Source organism: Ctenocephalides felis, unplaced genomic scaffold (assembly GCF_003426905.1).
Source record: "Ctenocephalides felis isolate EL2017-DRISC unplaced genomic scaffold, ASM342690v1 CF-g0.4_SCAFFOLD_02705, whole genome shotgun sequence".
Lineage (NCBI taxonomy): Eukaryota > Metazoa > Arthropoda > Insecta > Siphonaptera > Pulicidae > Ctenocephalides > Ctenocephalides felis.
Genome location: NW_020538859.1, coordinates 16206 through 32219, shown reverse-complemented (window position 1 = coordinate 32219; position 16014 = coordinate 16206). Strand labels below are relative to the sequence as shown.

Here is a 16014-nt window from a genome sequence, read left to right as displayed (position 1 = left end):
GATCCTCAACATGCTTACCTTACTAGCTAAAAAATGATTAACCTGTTACGCATTGCCGAATGGAATGCCAACGGTATTCTAAACCAGGCATCGGCAACCTACGGCACGCGTGCCAGGCTTGGCACGCGAAGGGATTCTGAATGGCACGCTACAAAGGAATTAGGAAAATCGCAAATATATCGAGACGAAGTGATTTTTAAATAAGAGAAAATGTTGAAAATAAGAGAGAAAGTTTGATTATAATGTGGTTCGCTAATTTCATGAAAATCTGCGCGAAGGTTGATTGAGACCGCATTCGGAGTAAAAGGGATGAAACATGTGCAGTGCCGAGTAGTTATCGAAGCGGCCTTCACGAAGCTGAATGTTGGAGTATCACTCGCCCCCCTCTTTCTCGTTTATCAACTGCGAGTGCTGCGCACCATTTGGCACCATTTGCTTGTGTGCTTGTGCGGTGGGCTTAAACTTGCGCAGTTAAACTTGCATTTCGTTTGGTCGCTACTTTTCGTTCTTACTTTTTTGTGAAGACTTGTATCTTATTGATTTTATATTTGTTATAATTCATTCGTATTTAATCAAATGGAGAGTAAGAAACAAAAATTAGATGTTCGCGGTTTTCAAGACTGTTGGACGAATGAATATGGATTTATACAACAAAAGGATCGTGCTGTATGTGCGATATGCCGCGAAAGTGTAGTATGCCGCACGTCAAGTGTACAAAGACATTTCCAAACCAAACATCAGTCCACATTTAATAGCAACGATGAGAAATGTGAAACTATAAAGAAAGCTGTTTCTTGTTATAAGAAACAAATAACTTTTTTTGTGGAATGACTGGAACGAAGGCTAAAGCGACAGAATGCAGCTTCGCAATTGCTCATTGCATAGCTGCCAAAGGCAAACCCTTTACAGATGGAGAATATATAAAGGAATTTTTTATAAAAAGTGCTGAAAAGTTGTTTAGCGATTTACCTAACCAACAAACCATATTATCCCGAATTCAAGAAATACCGGCTTCTGCGCGAACAATTGAAAGAAGAATAACTGAAATGGCAGACAATGTAACAACAAAACAGAATGCTGGATTACAAGAAGCTGTTTCATTTAGTGTTGCTGTTGATGAAAGTACCGACGTAAATGATATTGCGCGGCTTGCAGTATTTGCACGGTATTGTGATAAAGATCAAGTTTATGAAGAATTGTGTACTTTGATTCCTCTGTCTGGGACAACTAAGGGGGAGGATATTCTTTCTTCATTCATAAGTTATTTTGACAGCAAGAACATTAATGTCAAAAAAATATTTTCTGTAACTACTGACGGCGCAGCTGCAATGATTGGCAAAGATAGAGGATTTGTCAAACTTCTTGAAAATCATATTGGACATAAAATATTGAACTTCCATTGTATAATACACCAGGAAAGTTTAGTTGCCAAAATTTCGTCACAGCGCTTAATTCCTGTAATGAACACTGTTGTTAAAATAGTTAATTTTATAGTGTCTCGCTCTTCACTAACACACAGACAATTTAAATCTCTTTAGAAGAAATGGAAAGTGAATATGTTGACCTTCCCTCATACAGCCATGTTCGTTGGCTTAGTCGAGGCAATGTCTTAAATAAGTTTGTGTCATGTCTGGAACCCATCAAAGTTTTTCTTAACGAAAAGGAACAACATTTCCCCGAATTGAACGATGAAGAATGGTTAGGCAAATTAATGTTTCTGACCGATGTAACAAATCATCTAAATGAACTAAACTTGAAATTGCAAGGAAAGCGCCAAACGGTGCTCGAATTATTTGAATATTGGACAGCATTTGCGTCAAAATTAAATATATTTTTACGTGATATTAACACGAGCACCTACAAATACTTCCCAAATGTGAGAGCGCTTGCAAATGAATCGACCGTAAACAACAATGAACTCAAAACCTACGTTGAAGCACTTAAAGATGAATTTTGCAAAAGATGCAAAGATTTTGAAGCTTATGTGCCTATATTTTCCTTCCTCATACAGCCAGATTTAGATTCATCAACAATACCGTTCGATTGTCCAATTTTCGAGTGGATGAATGTTGATAATTTCGAAATGGAAATTATCGAACTAACATCGTCAGAATTATGGAAAACAAAATTTAAAGAACTACGAAAAAATCTAGAAGATGACTCTATAGAAAAATCTACGGTCATATTAAATTGTTGGATGTCATTGCCGGAAAGATTTATTTGTTTCAGCTTTTGGTTCCACATATCTTCGTGAACAAATTTTTTCACACATGAAAAATATTTTGAGTTCACAAAGAAGTCGTTTAACAACTGAACATTCAGAATCATGTGTGAAATTAAAAGTAACAAATTATATCCCGAATATTGAATTGTTAAGCAAAAATGTACAGGGACAAGGTTCACATTAAAATTGTTTAGTTTATGTTAGAATTGTAGGTTATTTGTTAATAAATATGTTTAAAAGATAAATTTGGTTTTAATTCATCTTTCCTAGAACCTAATTATATATTTCAGAATCAGGGGCGTAACTACCGCCGTATCAGCCATATCAGCCCCAAGCCAGGGGGGCCCCCAACGTCCGTAAGCAAATATTAATAATAAAAAAAATATTTCACAAAAAGCGAATTAATCGTGAAAAATTTGTTCAGTGAAATTTAATTTCATTAAGAGAAATGTAAAATTATTGTTTTAAAGTGTATTTTTCCGGGCCATGGGGGCCCAACCTGCCCAAATATAAATAGAATCTTACGAATTTTTATCTTATTTTACAAATAATAAAAGTTAAAATAATCATGAAAACTTCCTTGCAACTAAATTTAATTTCGAATAAAACATGAGCGTGTAAAATGTAAAAATATAAAGAGAGTTGCGATTGCGATAGAATAGAAAACTAGCATTTTATTAAGTCATTTTGTGCAAATTAAAAAATTAAAATTAATTCAGCAGTTTGCTAAATGTCTCGAAAAATTATCAAAGGAATGGAGCGTAAACGACTGTTTTCAAAAACAAAAGGCAAAGTATAGCAACCCGTAATCTTGTTTCAAACTCAACATACACTATTGCTAAATATACATATTAATTTCTGAAATTAAACAAAGATCAGAGACTTCGACTCAATTAGTATGTTCGAATAATTACAACTTGAGTAATTTAGCAAAAACACCTGTCTTCATGAAACTTTCGTCTAAATACAGTAAGATCATCTTTGTTAATTTTTATAACCAATTGTAAACACTCGAAAAATATGTCTAAAATATGAAATTCAATATTTATTATATCGCTGTCAAAATTCAATACTTTTGCTTAAAATTTTCCCGAAGTAATTTTTGCAGACAATTTACCCAGTTTCAACCGCAAATGCTGAAAAAAGTTTTTCAAAAATAAAACTGATACAAAATTAGCTAATTAGTTGTAAGTCTTAGGAAACTTTGCTTGTATTTCCCGATATGTGTAAATAATCGACACAATCAATAAGAATTTAGATTTATTCCAAATTTTTTGATTTTTTAAAAGAAAAAGAGGTCCGGGGGATATAATCCGAACAGTTCTTGATTTTGAAACGAGGGCGAAAATTTTAGCACTCTTCTCCTAATTTCGAGAAATCGGCTCAGCCTATCGTTGTAAACAAACATTTTCTGGCAAAAAAATTTAAACATTTCTTTCAGGAAGTTAAATACTTCTATGATACACAAACAGCACTCAGATCATTATTGTTCATAGAAGCAGAAACTTTATCCCCAAAAAAATTTTGATACGGGGCCCGCCAATGCACGCTACGTCCTTGTTCAGAATTAAGGCGGCACTCTGAATCATATTGGTACAGTGGCTTGGCACACCACAGTTAAAAGGTTGCCGACCCCTGTTCTAAACCATCAAAATGAATTAAAAAACTTTCCTACATCTACAAATGATCGATATTCTGTTAATAAGTGAAACTCACCTGACTGATTCTTTATTCTTCAGAATTCCGTCTTATAACTTTTATTTCACCAATCATCCAGACCAAACTGCTCACGCTGGTACAGGTATACTGATAAAATCTTCGATCGAGCACTACGAATTACTAAAATTTCAACATAACGAAATACAAGCAACCACCATAAAAGTTAAGGGTTTCACACATGCAACTGATTTAACAGTTTCTGCAATTTATTGTCCCCCTAGGTATAATCTTAAATGTGAAGATTATGAAAAATTTTTCAAAACCTTAGGTACAAAATTCATCGTGGGTGGAGACTTCAATTCTAAAAACACGCTCTGGGGATCAAGATTAACCACAAGAAAAGGTAAAGAATTAGCAGCACTAATCCAGGAAAACAATTACTCTTTTATGTCAACAGGAAGTCCTACATACTGGCCTACAGACAAACAAAAAACACCTGACCTGCTAGACTTTTTCATAACGAGTGGTATTTCGCCTAAATATATGACGATTGAAAATAACTTAGACCTCTCCTCGGATCATACACCAATAATATTAACATTGAGTTCGCGTATATTAAATAAGCAAAAAATAACAACCTATATAACTGTAAGACGGATTGGGATACATTTAAAACTGAAATTGATTTAAACATAAACCTCAAAATACGACTAAAAACTGCAGAGGATATTGACAATAGCCTAAATGCGTTCATAACTACATTGCAAGATGCAGTTACAAAAGCTACCCCCACAAAACACGAACAAAATAAAACTAACTATGATATCCCCCTAGAAATAAAACGCCTAATAAAACTAAAACGTAAAGCAAGAAAAAAATGGCAAAACACGCAAAATCCTAAGGATAAAACAATCTTCAACAACCTGACAAATTCCCTCAAAAAGAAACTAAAAGATCTAAGGAACAGTGAGATTACGCAATATATTTCAAACTTAAGCAGATACGACAAAACAATATGGAAACCCACTAAGTCCACTAGACATCAAACATTCCATAATGCACCTATAAGAATGGACAGCGCAAGCGAATGGGCAAAAAGCAACAAAGAGAAAGCGGCATTATTCGCGAACTATTTAAAAACTGTTTTTTCTACTGCTGGTAACCAAACCGACCAAGAAGCTAACGACGCACTCATGATAGATAACAAAAATAAAAATGCGATAATGAAAACTACTCCCAAAGAAGTTAAAAAATATATAATGCTTACTAAAAACAAAAAAAGCGCTGGCGTGGATAAAATAAAAGGCAGGATGATCAAAGAACTGTCCAAGAAAAGCATAGTGCTCTTGACATACATATTTAATGCAATCCTTAGAACAACATATTGGCCAAAATGTTTTAAAATCTCTGAAATTATTATGATCCTGAAACCAGGGAAATCGCCTACTGAAGCTACATCGTACAGACCAATCAGCCTAATGCCAATACTTTCAAAAATAATGGAGAAAACTAGTTGGTTTGGTATTTAGCCTTGAGGCAAATTACATGAACTTCCCGAAATGTGTAAATATTCGACTTGATCAAAAAAATGTGTAAATAATATACTTCATCAATCCTACTTAAAAAAAAACGATAATAATTTTAGCAAAGTTTGACGAATTTTTAAAATTAAACTACTTGTCGTAATGCCGTAATATTACAGTAAGTTCTGTAAGACCATGATGTATATCGCCAAAAAAAGTTCCATGAAAAACGGCTTAAATTTTTTTTAACAGTTAATTACAAGAAAACGGCTCGGTAGATTTTCACCTAAAATTAATCAGTACCATTCCCATCTAATATCTTTCGAACAGTTTTTGATTTTTCAAAATCGGTTCGGTAGGATGAGCTTAAATGTGGACGAAAATTTAACACTTTTTTTCAACATTTAATTACAAGAAAACGGCTCGGTAGATTTTCACCTAAAATTAATCAGCATCATTCCCAAATGATATCTTTCGAACAGTTTTTGATTTTTCAAAATCGGTTCGGTAGGATGAGCTTAAATGTGGACGAAAATTTAACACTTTTTTTCAACAGTTAATTACAAGAAAACGGCTCGGTAGATTTTCACCTAAAATTAATCAGCATCATTCCCAAATGATATCTTTCGAACAGTTTTTGATTTTTCAAAATCGGTTCGGTAGGATGAGCTTAAATGTGGACGAAAATTTAACACTTTTTTTCAACATTTAATTACGAGAAAACGGCTCGGTAGATTTTCACCTAAAATTAATCAGCATCATTCCCAAATGATATCTTTCGAACAGTTTTTGATTTTTTAAAATCGGTTCGGTAGGATGAGCTTAAATGTGGACGAAAATTTAACACTTTTTTTCAACAGTTAATTACAAGAAAACGGCTCGGTAGATTTTCACCTAAAATTAATCAGCATCATTCCCAAATGATATCTTTCGAACAGTTTTTGATTTTTTGAAATCGGTTCGGTAGGATGAGCTTAAATGTGGACGAAAATTTAACACTTTTTTTCAACAGTTAATTACAAGAAAACGGCTCGGTAGATTTTCACCTAAAATTAATCAGCATCATTCCCAACTAATATCTTTCGAACAGTTTTTGATTTTTTAAAATCGGTTCGGTAGGATGAGCTTAAATGTGGACGAAAAGTTCAACACTTTTTTTCAAATTACGAAGAAACGGCTTGGCAGATCGTTGCACAAAACTGACAAACGATAGTCCTCACCGAAATACATCAAATGGCTTTTAAATTTCTAAAATCGGTTCAGGCGTTTTTGAGAAAACGTCGATCAAAAGTCTAATTTTGACAAATGCCAAAAAGACCATACTGATTTTTGCAAACTTTGACGAATTTTTAAAGCTGAACCAGTTGTCGTAGGGCCGTAATATTTTAGTATGACCTAGAAAACTATGGTATCTTTCGTCAAAAAAATAATCATAAAAATCGTCAAAATTTTTTTTTTAAAAACTTTATTACAAGAAAACGGCCCGGCCGATCTATACCAAAAACTAATCAGCACGATTCCCAACCAATATCTATCGAACGGTTTTTGAATTTTCAGAATCGATTCAGAATTGCGGGCTAAAACGTGGACGAAAAATTTTTCACTTTTCTGCAATTTACAAAGAAACGGCTCGGCCGATCGACGCACAAAACTCAGAGACGGATAGTCCTCATCGAGATACATCAAATGGCTTTTAAATGTTTGAAATCGGTCCAACCGTTTTGGAGAAAACGTCGATTTACGGCAAAAAATCTGTTCACACACACACACACACACACACACACACACACACACACATACTTTTTCCAAATTTGGTCTCATTCGATTCAGAATGGCTCGAAACGTCGAGAAAACATAAAATTAGCGATTCGGATTTTTTGATGAAAACATAAACTTCTCCTTCGGGAAGTTAATAATCCTAAGCAGAATAAACGAAAAGCTTACAATAATTCCCGACCACCAGTTTGGTTTTAGACCTCAACACTCGACAATCCACCAAGGTCATAGGGTCATAAACGACATACATATGGCATTGCAGAATAAAAAATACTGCTCTGCCATATTTATTGACATCGAAAAAGCTTTCGACAAAGTTTGGCACCACGGTTTGATCTACAAAATAAACCAATGTCTTCCACAAGAACTGTCATCTTTACTGGAGTCCTACTTATCGAACAGATATTTTAGAGTCAGAGTGCAGAACGAATCATCTGATACAGAATCAATAAAAGCTGGTGTACCTCAGGGTAGTGTACTCGGACCAATCCTGTACCTAATCTACACTAACGACATTCCAACCGACCCCAAAATAACCCTTGGAACATTCGCAGATGACACCATGGTTTTATCATCACATGAAGACGCCACAAAAGCCTCGGAACAGCTGCAAAATTATATACACAAATTAGAGGAGTGGACTCACAAATGGAAAATCACTATTAACTCAACTAAGTCAGCCCACATCACCTTTACCAAAAGAAAAGGAGATTGCCCAAATATAAAAATCAACAATGTTGAAATTCCAAAAAGCAACTCTGTAAAATACTTAGGACTTCACCTCGACAGAGGGCTCACATGGAGCACCCACATCAAGACAAAGCGTAAGCAAATAGACAAGAAATTTTGCGAACTTTACTGGTTAATTGGAAGAAGATCCAAGATGTCATATGAGAACAAGATTCTAATATATAAAGCCGTAATTGTACCAATATGGACGTACGGTATTGAGCTATGGGCATGTGCGAGCACGTCCAATGTAAAAACAATACAAAGAGTACAGTCAAAAATATTACGAGCTATAGTGAACGGGCCCTGGTATGTCTCCAATGAAACAATTCATCGAGACCTAAACATCAAATATATTCAGGAAGTTATCAAGGAGAGAAGTACGAAATATCATCAAAAGAGCGCATACCATCCAAACACTCTAATAATAGATCTACTGAAACAAGTACCAACGAGAAGATTAAAAAGAAAGTGGCCGCAAGATTTAATGAATTAACTATCAATATATTTATGTAAGGAAATTCCCCACTGGGGGAATTTCTAAAAACCCTGTACCCGTTAGCAAATAACCTCATTGAACCCAAGGTTCAGATTGGTTATAAGAAATAAATAAAAAAAAAAAAAAATTAAAAAACGACAATTCAAATTGGATAGTTTTGAGATAATATGTAGAATTATATTCCACTACTGTCCGGCTGTTGTTCGTGTTTTGTACCTTATATCAAGATTGCAATTGGAATTAACGTTTTTTATTGACATTTTAGATTAAACCATCTTATACAGATTTATTCATTTGGTAATAGCATATTGAATCATATAATGATACAAAAATGTAAGAGGTTAACGACAGTTCATCTTCCATCTCATATATTGACACTGGATATCGGCACATTTATTCAATATTATGATGAAAATTTATTAAATATTATGATTTTGGATTGTCATTATACGCCCTGAATTCATATATAATTAAATATTTCGTTTATTCGCTTCAAAAACAGTCGTATATGTGACCCTCCTACACTAGGAAAATGACATAGCTGGCGGGTGTTGCTCAAGAACTAAGGTAATTAGGGGCTGACACTATAGTTTTATACTTCAAAAATTTCATTAAACTTATACTATTTAAACAGAAACCAACAAACTCTTATTTTTTCACTTATATTACACATTTGATGACGTTTAAAAGCTGCATATTATGAAGAATATGAATTTTTCAACTTTTCAAACGGCAATATCTCAGAAACGGTGATACTAACAAAAAAAATAATAATAGCAATTTAATAGAGAATTTTATAATAAATAAACTTATCTAACATAATTTTTAAAAAAAAATTATGGTTTCGGCGGAAAATGGGAAAAACTAGATTTTTGCACCTTTGACCTTGAATAAAAAAATCGCAGATGTCGGATCGATGGGGACTTTTGACATTTCATTTGTAATGGCCTATTTAACATCTGTACCAAATTTCAGCTCTATGCGAATTGTTCCTAACTGACGGCTATTTTAGCTTTAATTTCACTGGGGTATTAGTTTTGTGCGACGTTTGCGATCATAGTTTTAAAGAACATAATAAAATATTATGGTCCTGCGACAAGAGGTTTAATTTTAATAAATTCATCAAAGTTTGAAAAAATTTAATACCAGCTTCTCTCTAGGTCGATTATTCCACATTTAAATGTCTAAATATTTCCTTTTTATTACTAGAAATAGTCTAACAAGTTGCAAGTTCCATTCGGTAGACTTGGCAGGATCTTTATGGTCCTGCGACATGAGGTTTAATTTTAATAAATTCATCAAAGTTTGAAAAAATTTGATACCAGCTTCTCTCTAGGTCGATTATTCCACATTTAAATGTCTAAATATTTCCTTTTTATTACTAGAAATAGTCTAACAAGTTGCAAGTTACATTTGGTAGACTTGGCAGGATCTGAAAGAGCAAATAAAACAAAAGCAACTGGTAATCGCTTCCGAGAAAGTGTAAAAATTAATAAAGGATTGTCAGCTCTGGGTAATGTCATATCAAGATTGGGCGAGGGCTGTACGGGTTTCATAGGTTATCGTGACAGCAAATTACCAAGACTACTTCAAGGTAAACTAAAACTTTAATTATTATATATCTATATATATATATATATATATATATATATATATATATATATATATATATATATACATATATATATATATATATATATATATATATTGAATGGTAGAGTCTTGGATTTGTGTATATTTTGTAGAGTTTCGAACAAGAATCCAAAAATAATACAAAATAAAAAACAAGAAAAGTTTTTAAAAAAACAATTTCTTTATTTAATTATTTGTTTATTGTCGACGTTTCGGAACTAGGTACGTTCCATCTTCAGGACATCTGTCAAGAAACATGATCTTGATGAGATTTTAGCAAACAATATGTTTAGGAAAAGAAAATAGATTTTTCTTAAATAATGAATTAAATTGTAAAAAATATAATAATGTACAGAAATATGATAATATGTTCAAAATAAAAATGATAAAAATAAATGAGTGGATTATCAGAACAGGATATTAAACATAATAGAAAATTTTTTGAAAGTTATGGAAATTTTTTAAGAAAAGGTTAATGACAAAGTTGAATTAATTACCTGTATGTTTGAATATTTGTTAGCACTTTTTCACTAAACAAGCTTTTTTAACAAAAATGATTTTGTGAGTTAATTTTCCGCCGAATAATTAGATTTTGTAAATCAAAATTACTAAAAAATTTGTCTTTTTTAAAATTATTATTTGAAAACACAAATAATATTGTTCTCTGGACGTTGTTCGATTGGCTTTCGAAAATTAACTAAATGAAACTGGTGTGCCCTTTGTAACACGTGTAAACACTTGAACGAATCTCACATCTCTCGTTCAAGTGTTTACACGTGTTACAAAGGGCACACCAGTTTCATTTAGTTAATTTTCGAAAGCCAATCGAACAACGTCCAGAGAACAATATTATTTGTGTTTTCAAATAATAATTTTAAAAAAGACAAATTTTTAGTAATTTTGATTTACAAAATCTAATTATTCGGCGGAAAATTAACTCACAAAATCATTTTTGTTAAAAAAGCTTGTTTAGTGAAAAAGTGCTAACAAATATTCAAACATACAGGTAATTAATTCAACTTTGTCATTAACCTTTTCTTAAAAAATTTCCATAACTTTCAAAAAATTTTCTATTATGTTTAATATCCTGTTCTGATAATCCACTCATTTATTTTTATCATTTTTATTTTGAACATATTATCATATTTCTGTACATTATTATATTTTTTACAATTTAATTCATTATTTAAGAAAAATCTATTTTCTTTTCCTAAACATATTGTTTGCTAAAATCTCATCAAGATCATGTTTCTTGACAGATGTCCTGAAGATGGAACGTACCTAGTTCCGAAACGTCGACAATAAACAAATAATTAAATAAAGAAATTGTTTTTTTAAAAACTTTTCTTGTTTTTTATTTTGTATTATTTTTGGATTCTTGTTCGAAACTCTACAAAATATATATATATATATATATATATATATATATATATATATATAATATAATTTAGTGCTATGGTTAAGGTAAGCTAATCTTCTTATAACAAATAGCAAGCATATTCATTAAAATATATTATTAACTTCCCGAAGGAGAAGTTTATGTTTTCATCAAAAAATCCGATTCGCTAATTTTATGTTTTCTCGACGTTTCAAGCCATTCTGAATCGAATGAGACCAAATTTGGAAAAAGTATGTGTGTGTGTGTGTGTGTATGTGAACAGATTTTTTGCCGTAAATCGATGTTTTCTCAAAAATGACTGGACCGATTTTAAAAATTTAAAAGCCATTCGATGTACCTCGATGAGGACTATCGTCTCTGAGTTTTGTGCGGTGATCGGCCGGGCCGTTTCGTTGTAAATTGCAGAAAAGTGAAAAATTTTTCGCCCACGCTTTAGCCCGCAATTCTAAATCGATTCTGAAAATTCAAAAACCATTCGATAGATATTGGTTGGGAATCGTGCTGATTAGTTTTTGGTAAAGATCGGCCGAGCCGTTTTCTTTTGATAACGTTTAAAAAAAAAAAAATCGACGATTTTTATGATTTTTTTTTTGACGGTAGATACCATAGTTTTCTAGGTCATACTAAAATATTACGGCCCTACGACAACTCGTTTAGCTTTAAAAATTCGTCAAAGTTTGCAAAAATTGGTATAGTTTTTTTGACATTTGTCAAAATTAGGCTTTTGATCGACGTTTTCTCAAAAGCGCCTGAACCGATTTCAGAAATTTAAAGTGTATTTCGGTGAGGACTATCGTTTGTCAGTTTTGTGCGACGATCTGCCAAGCCGTTTCTTTGCAATTTAAAAAAAAGTGTTAAACTTTTCGTCCATATTTAAGCTCATCCTACCGAACCGATTTTAAAAAATCAAAAACTGTTCGAAAGATATTAGTTGGGAATGGTACTGATTAATTTTAGGTGAAAATCTACCGAGCCGTTTTCTTGTAATTAACTGTTGAAAAAAAGTGTTAAATTTTCGTCCACATTTAAGCTCATCCTACCGAACCGATTTTAAAAAATCAAAAACTGTTCGAAAAATATTAGTTGTGAATGGTACTGATTAATTTAAGGTGAAAATCTACCGAGCCGTTTTCTTGTAATTAACTGTTGAAAAAAAGTGTTAAATTTTCGTCCACATTTAAGCTCATCCTACCGAACCGATTTTGAAAAATCAAAAACTGTTCGAAAGATATTAGTTGGGAATGGTACTGATTAATTTTAGGTGAAAATCTACTGAACCTAATGAACTGTTGAAAAAAAAATTTAAGCCGATTTTCATGGAACTTTTTTTTGGTCTTAATCATGGTCTTATAGAACTTACTGTAATATTACAGCATTACGACAAGTAGTTTAATTTTAAAAATTCGTCAAACTTTACTAAAATTATTATCGTTTTTTAAAGTAGGATTGATGAAGTATATTATTTACTATATTATTTTCTTCATAAATAAAATAGAATATCTCATATAAGATCTACACCTGCTCAAACGATTTTTGAAAAAATTTCAGATGGCTGATTCTGCTGTTAGTGTACAGGTGGCTTTAAGGATAAGGCCTTTAGTCAAATCCGAAATTTCTAAAGGATATGTTAAATGCCTCGAAACAGTGCCAAATAAACCTCAAGTTTTAATAAAAAATCTTTCTTTTACTTACAACCATGTATTTCCACCAGAAGTTTCGCAAGCTGAATTTTATGACACTGCTGTTAAGGGTTTAGTTGATGGATTGTTTAAGGGTAATTTATTTCTACTAGAATTTAATTTTGACATAACATAACTTTGGTGTAGGTGAATTTATCTCTCATCTATAATCCCAAATTCTATTTTTATCTTCAGTATCTTTACTTTATTATTTATTATTTTGTTCAATCTAAAAATATATTTTAGGCTACAATGTGACAATATTAGCTTATGGTCAGACTGGCTCCGGAAAAACTCATTCCATGGGCATGGCTTATTCAGTTGGACCAGTCGAGGAGATGGGTGTTATACCAAGAGCAGTAAAAGACATTTTTCAAAAAATTTCAACTCTGACGGAGCAATATAATTTTCAATTACAAGTTAGATCAATATAAACTACTTTCCAAATATTAAAGCAATAAATTTAAAGTGTATTGTTAAGGAGCATATGAGGTTTAAATGAGAATTAAAATTTAAAAGCCATAACCTTTTTACACTGTAATTAGAGTTTATTTGAATACCCATAAATGGTCAGAAATTAAACATGTCAGATTTTCAAAATCTTTGCATTGTGTTTGTACTTCTATATGTTTGGTTGAATATAATTGTTCTGCACTCCTTAGGAGTATATGGATTGCTATTTAATATAATTTGCTTTTAGAAATCATAATAGTTTATGAAATTGTAAACATAATAATAACAGTAAGTCATTTCTTCAGTAAAGTATTTTCTCATGTTCTACAGGTATCATTTATGGAATTATATCAAGAACAATTATTTGATCTTTTATCAAAATCAAATAGAGATCAAAGTATAGTTGATATCAGAGAAGATCAACAAAAAAGAATTGTAATTCCTGGATTAACCGAAATTGAAGTACGTAATGCAAAAGATACATTAGATTGTTTAGTTAGAGGATATCGTCGCAGAGCTGTAGGTGCAACTGCAATGAACAGTCAATCCAGTAGAAGTCATGCAATATTCACTATCCATATACAACAGCGAAAAATCAGCGATAAGTAAGTAATAGTCAGTAAAAGAAAAAAGCTTTACGTATTATTTTTTTGTTATTTAAAACTGGATCTAGTAATGATGAATGAAAATAATGGTTTTTGAATTGAAAATTATTTTAGTTCACCATGGTTGTCGCTTCGAAACCATACATACAAAGCATTTGTGCGAAAATTATGCGTGTGTAATGTTAGCGTTTTTTTGGATCTTCTGTTGACGTTTTCACAAAAACGATTGAACTGATTTCATAACTTCAAATGCCATTGTATGTAATTTGGTAAGGACTAGCATTGATTATAGCCCAGTCAAATTAAGTTTTCAGTTAGGAACAATTCGCATAGAGCTGAAATTTGGTACAGATGTTAAATAGGCCATTACAAATGAAATGTCAAAAGTCCCCAACGATCCGACATCTGCGATTTTTTTTATTCAAGGTCAAAGGTGCAAAAATCTAGTTTTTCCCATTTTCCGCCGAAACCATAATTTTTTTTAAAAAATTATGTTAGATAAGTTTATTTATTATAAAATTCTCTATGAAATTGTTATTATTAATTTTTTTGTTAGTATCACCGTTTCTGAGATATTGCATATATATCCAACTTAGGTTATAGGAAATTTTGAAAAGTAAATTTGAAATATAAATATATAATTTTTATAAATTTCTAAAAATTTTGACAGAAAATCAAGATCAACAAGATAACCATTTATCTCAGCAGGCAGCTTTAACAACAGGGCTCCAACAATTAAATAAGGAATTGGCTTGGAAGCGAACATTAGTGGCACAAGTTGCACAAAAAGTGAATATGCCAATACCTGAACCTAAATATGCTCCAAAAGACTTATTTGATATGATTGCTGACCCAAGGCGTTCAGTTGATGCCCATAAAGGTATTATTACAATCAAATATATTAATCTGATATTTTTATAGCAACAAAAATATGTAAATATGTGAAAAGATACAATGTTAGTATGGGAAAGTTAAAATAATTTTCATTGTATCTGCTTAGAGCGCGGTACTGAACTGGAGAATCAGCTAACAGAAGCAGTGGCGAAAGTTGCTCAATGTCAACAGGAAATGGATAAGCTACGTGAGCAACATAGACATGAATTGGCTGAATTAATGACATATGGAAACAGAAATGATATTAAGAATTGTAGAACACCTGAAAAAAAGGCTAAGAAAATGAAAAAAAGATCCAGATCATCTTAAGCTGGATTTCGAGCCAATGAATTCATCAGAAAGTGATGATGAAGTTTATGCAGATTCCGCTAAAAAAGATCCTGATTTTAGACTAACGCCTATGTATAAGCGAGTCCGGTTAGTGAAGGTGAGTGAAATCATATTAATCAGTGAAAATTTTTACTTTTGATTATTTAAAATGAGTGATTTTTTTTTACAATAATATTTGGGTTAAATAATGCTTAAAATTTATGACCGTACTGGATTTATGAGAGTCTGGGAACACAAAGCAAAAGCTTTGTGCATCTTGTTTCTCCAAATTAAATTAAAATTAAAGCATGAGATATACATAAATATCAATATTTTCAATTACTCTCTAATATATTAGCAAATTAGTTGGCAGTGGTTTTCTCTCTCCGATGATATCAATTGATTTTTTAGGTTTGCTCACGTAGTTGAAATATAAAAACTTTTTGTTATTGGATAGCAGACAAAAAAAACGGCAGTGTAAAAATTGGTTTGATAAATTTTGTTCTGGTGATTTTTCACTCAAATATGAAAACGCTCTGGTCGTCCAACTTGTCTGAATAAAAAATTGATTACAAAAGTGATCTAAATTCACAAAACGAAATGGTGATTTATTCCATTATTGGCATCACATAT

At 31.9% G+C, this 16014-nt stretch overlaps 2 protein-coding genes across 2 annotated transcripts; both read left to right on the top strand.

Annotated features, from left to right (window-relative positions):
- The first annotated feature begins 827 nt into the window (after positions 1–827).
- LOC113381227 (protein ZBED8-like) lies at positions 828–1538 on the top strand. The gene has a single exon (XM_026620190.1). The coding sequence runs from the start codon at positions 828–830 to the stop codon at positions 1536–1538; it is 711 nt and encodes a 236-aa protein (XP_026475975.1).
- Positions 1539–12989: 11451 nt separating this feature from the next.
- LOC113381226 (chromosome-associated kinesin KIF4-like) lies at positions 12990–15381 on the top strand. Its single transcript, XM_026620189.1, has 5 exons — positions 12990–13215; positions 13367–13479; positions 13904–14123; positions 14849–15058; positions 15179–15381. The coding sequence occupies exons 1-5, from the start codon at positions 12990–12992 to the stop codon at positions 15379–15381; spliced, it is 972 nt and encodes a 323-aa protein (XP_026475974.1).
- The last annotated feature ends 633 nt before the right edge of the window (positions 15382–16014 follow it).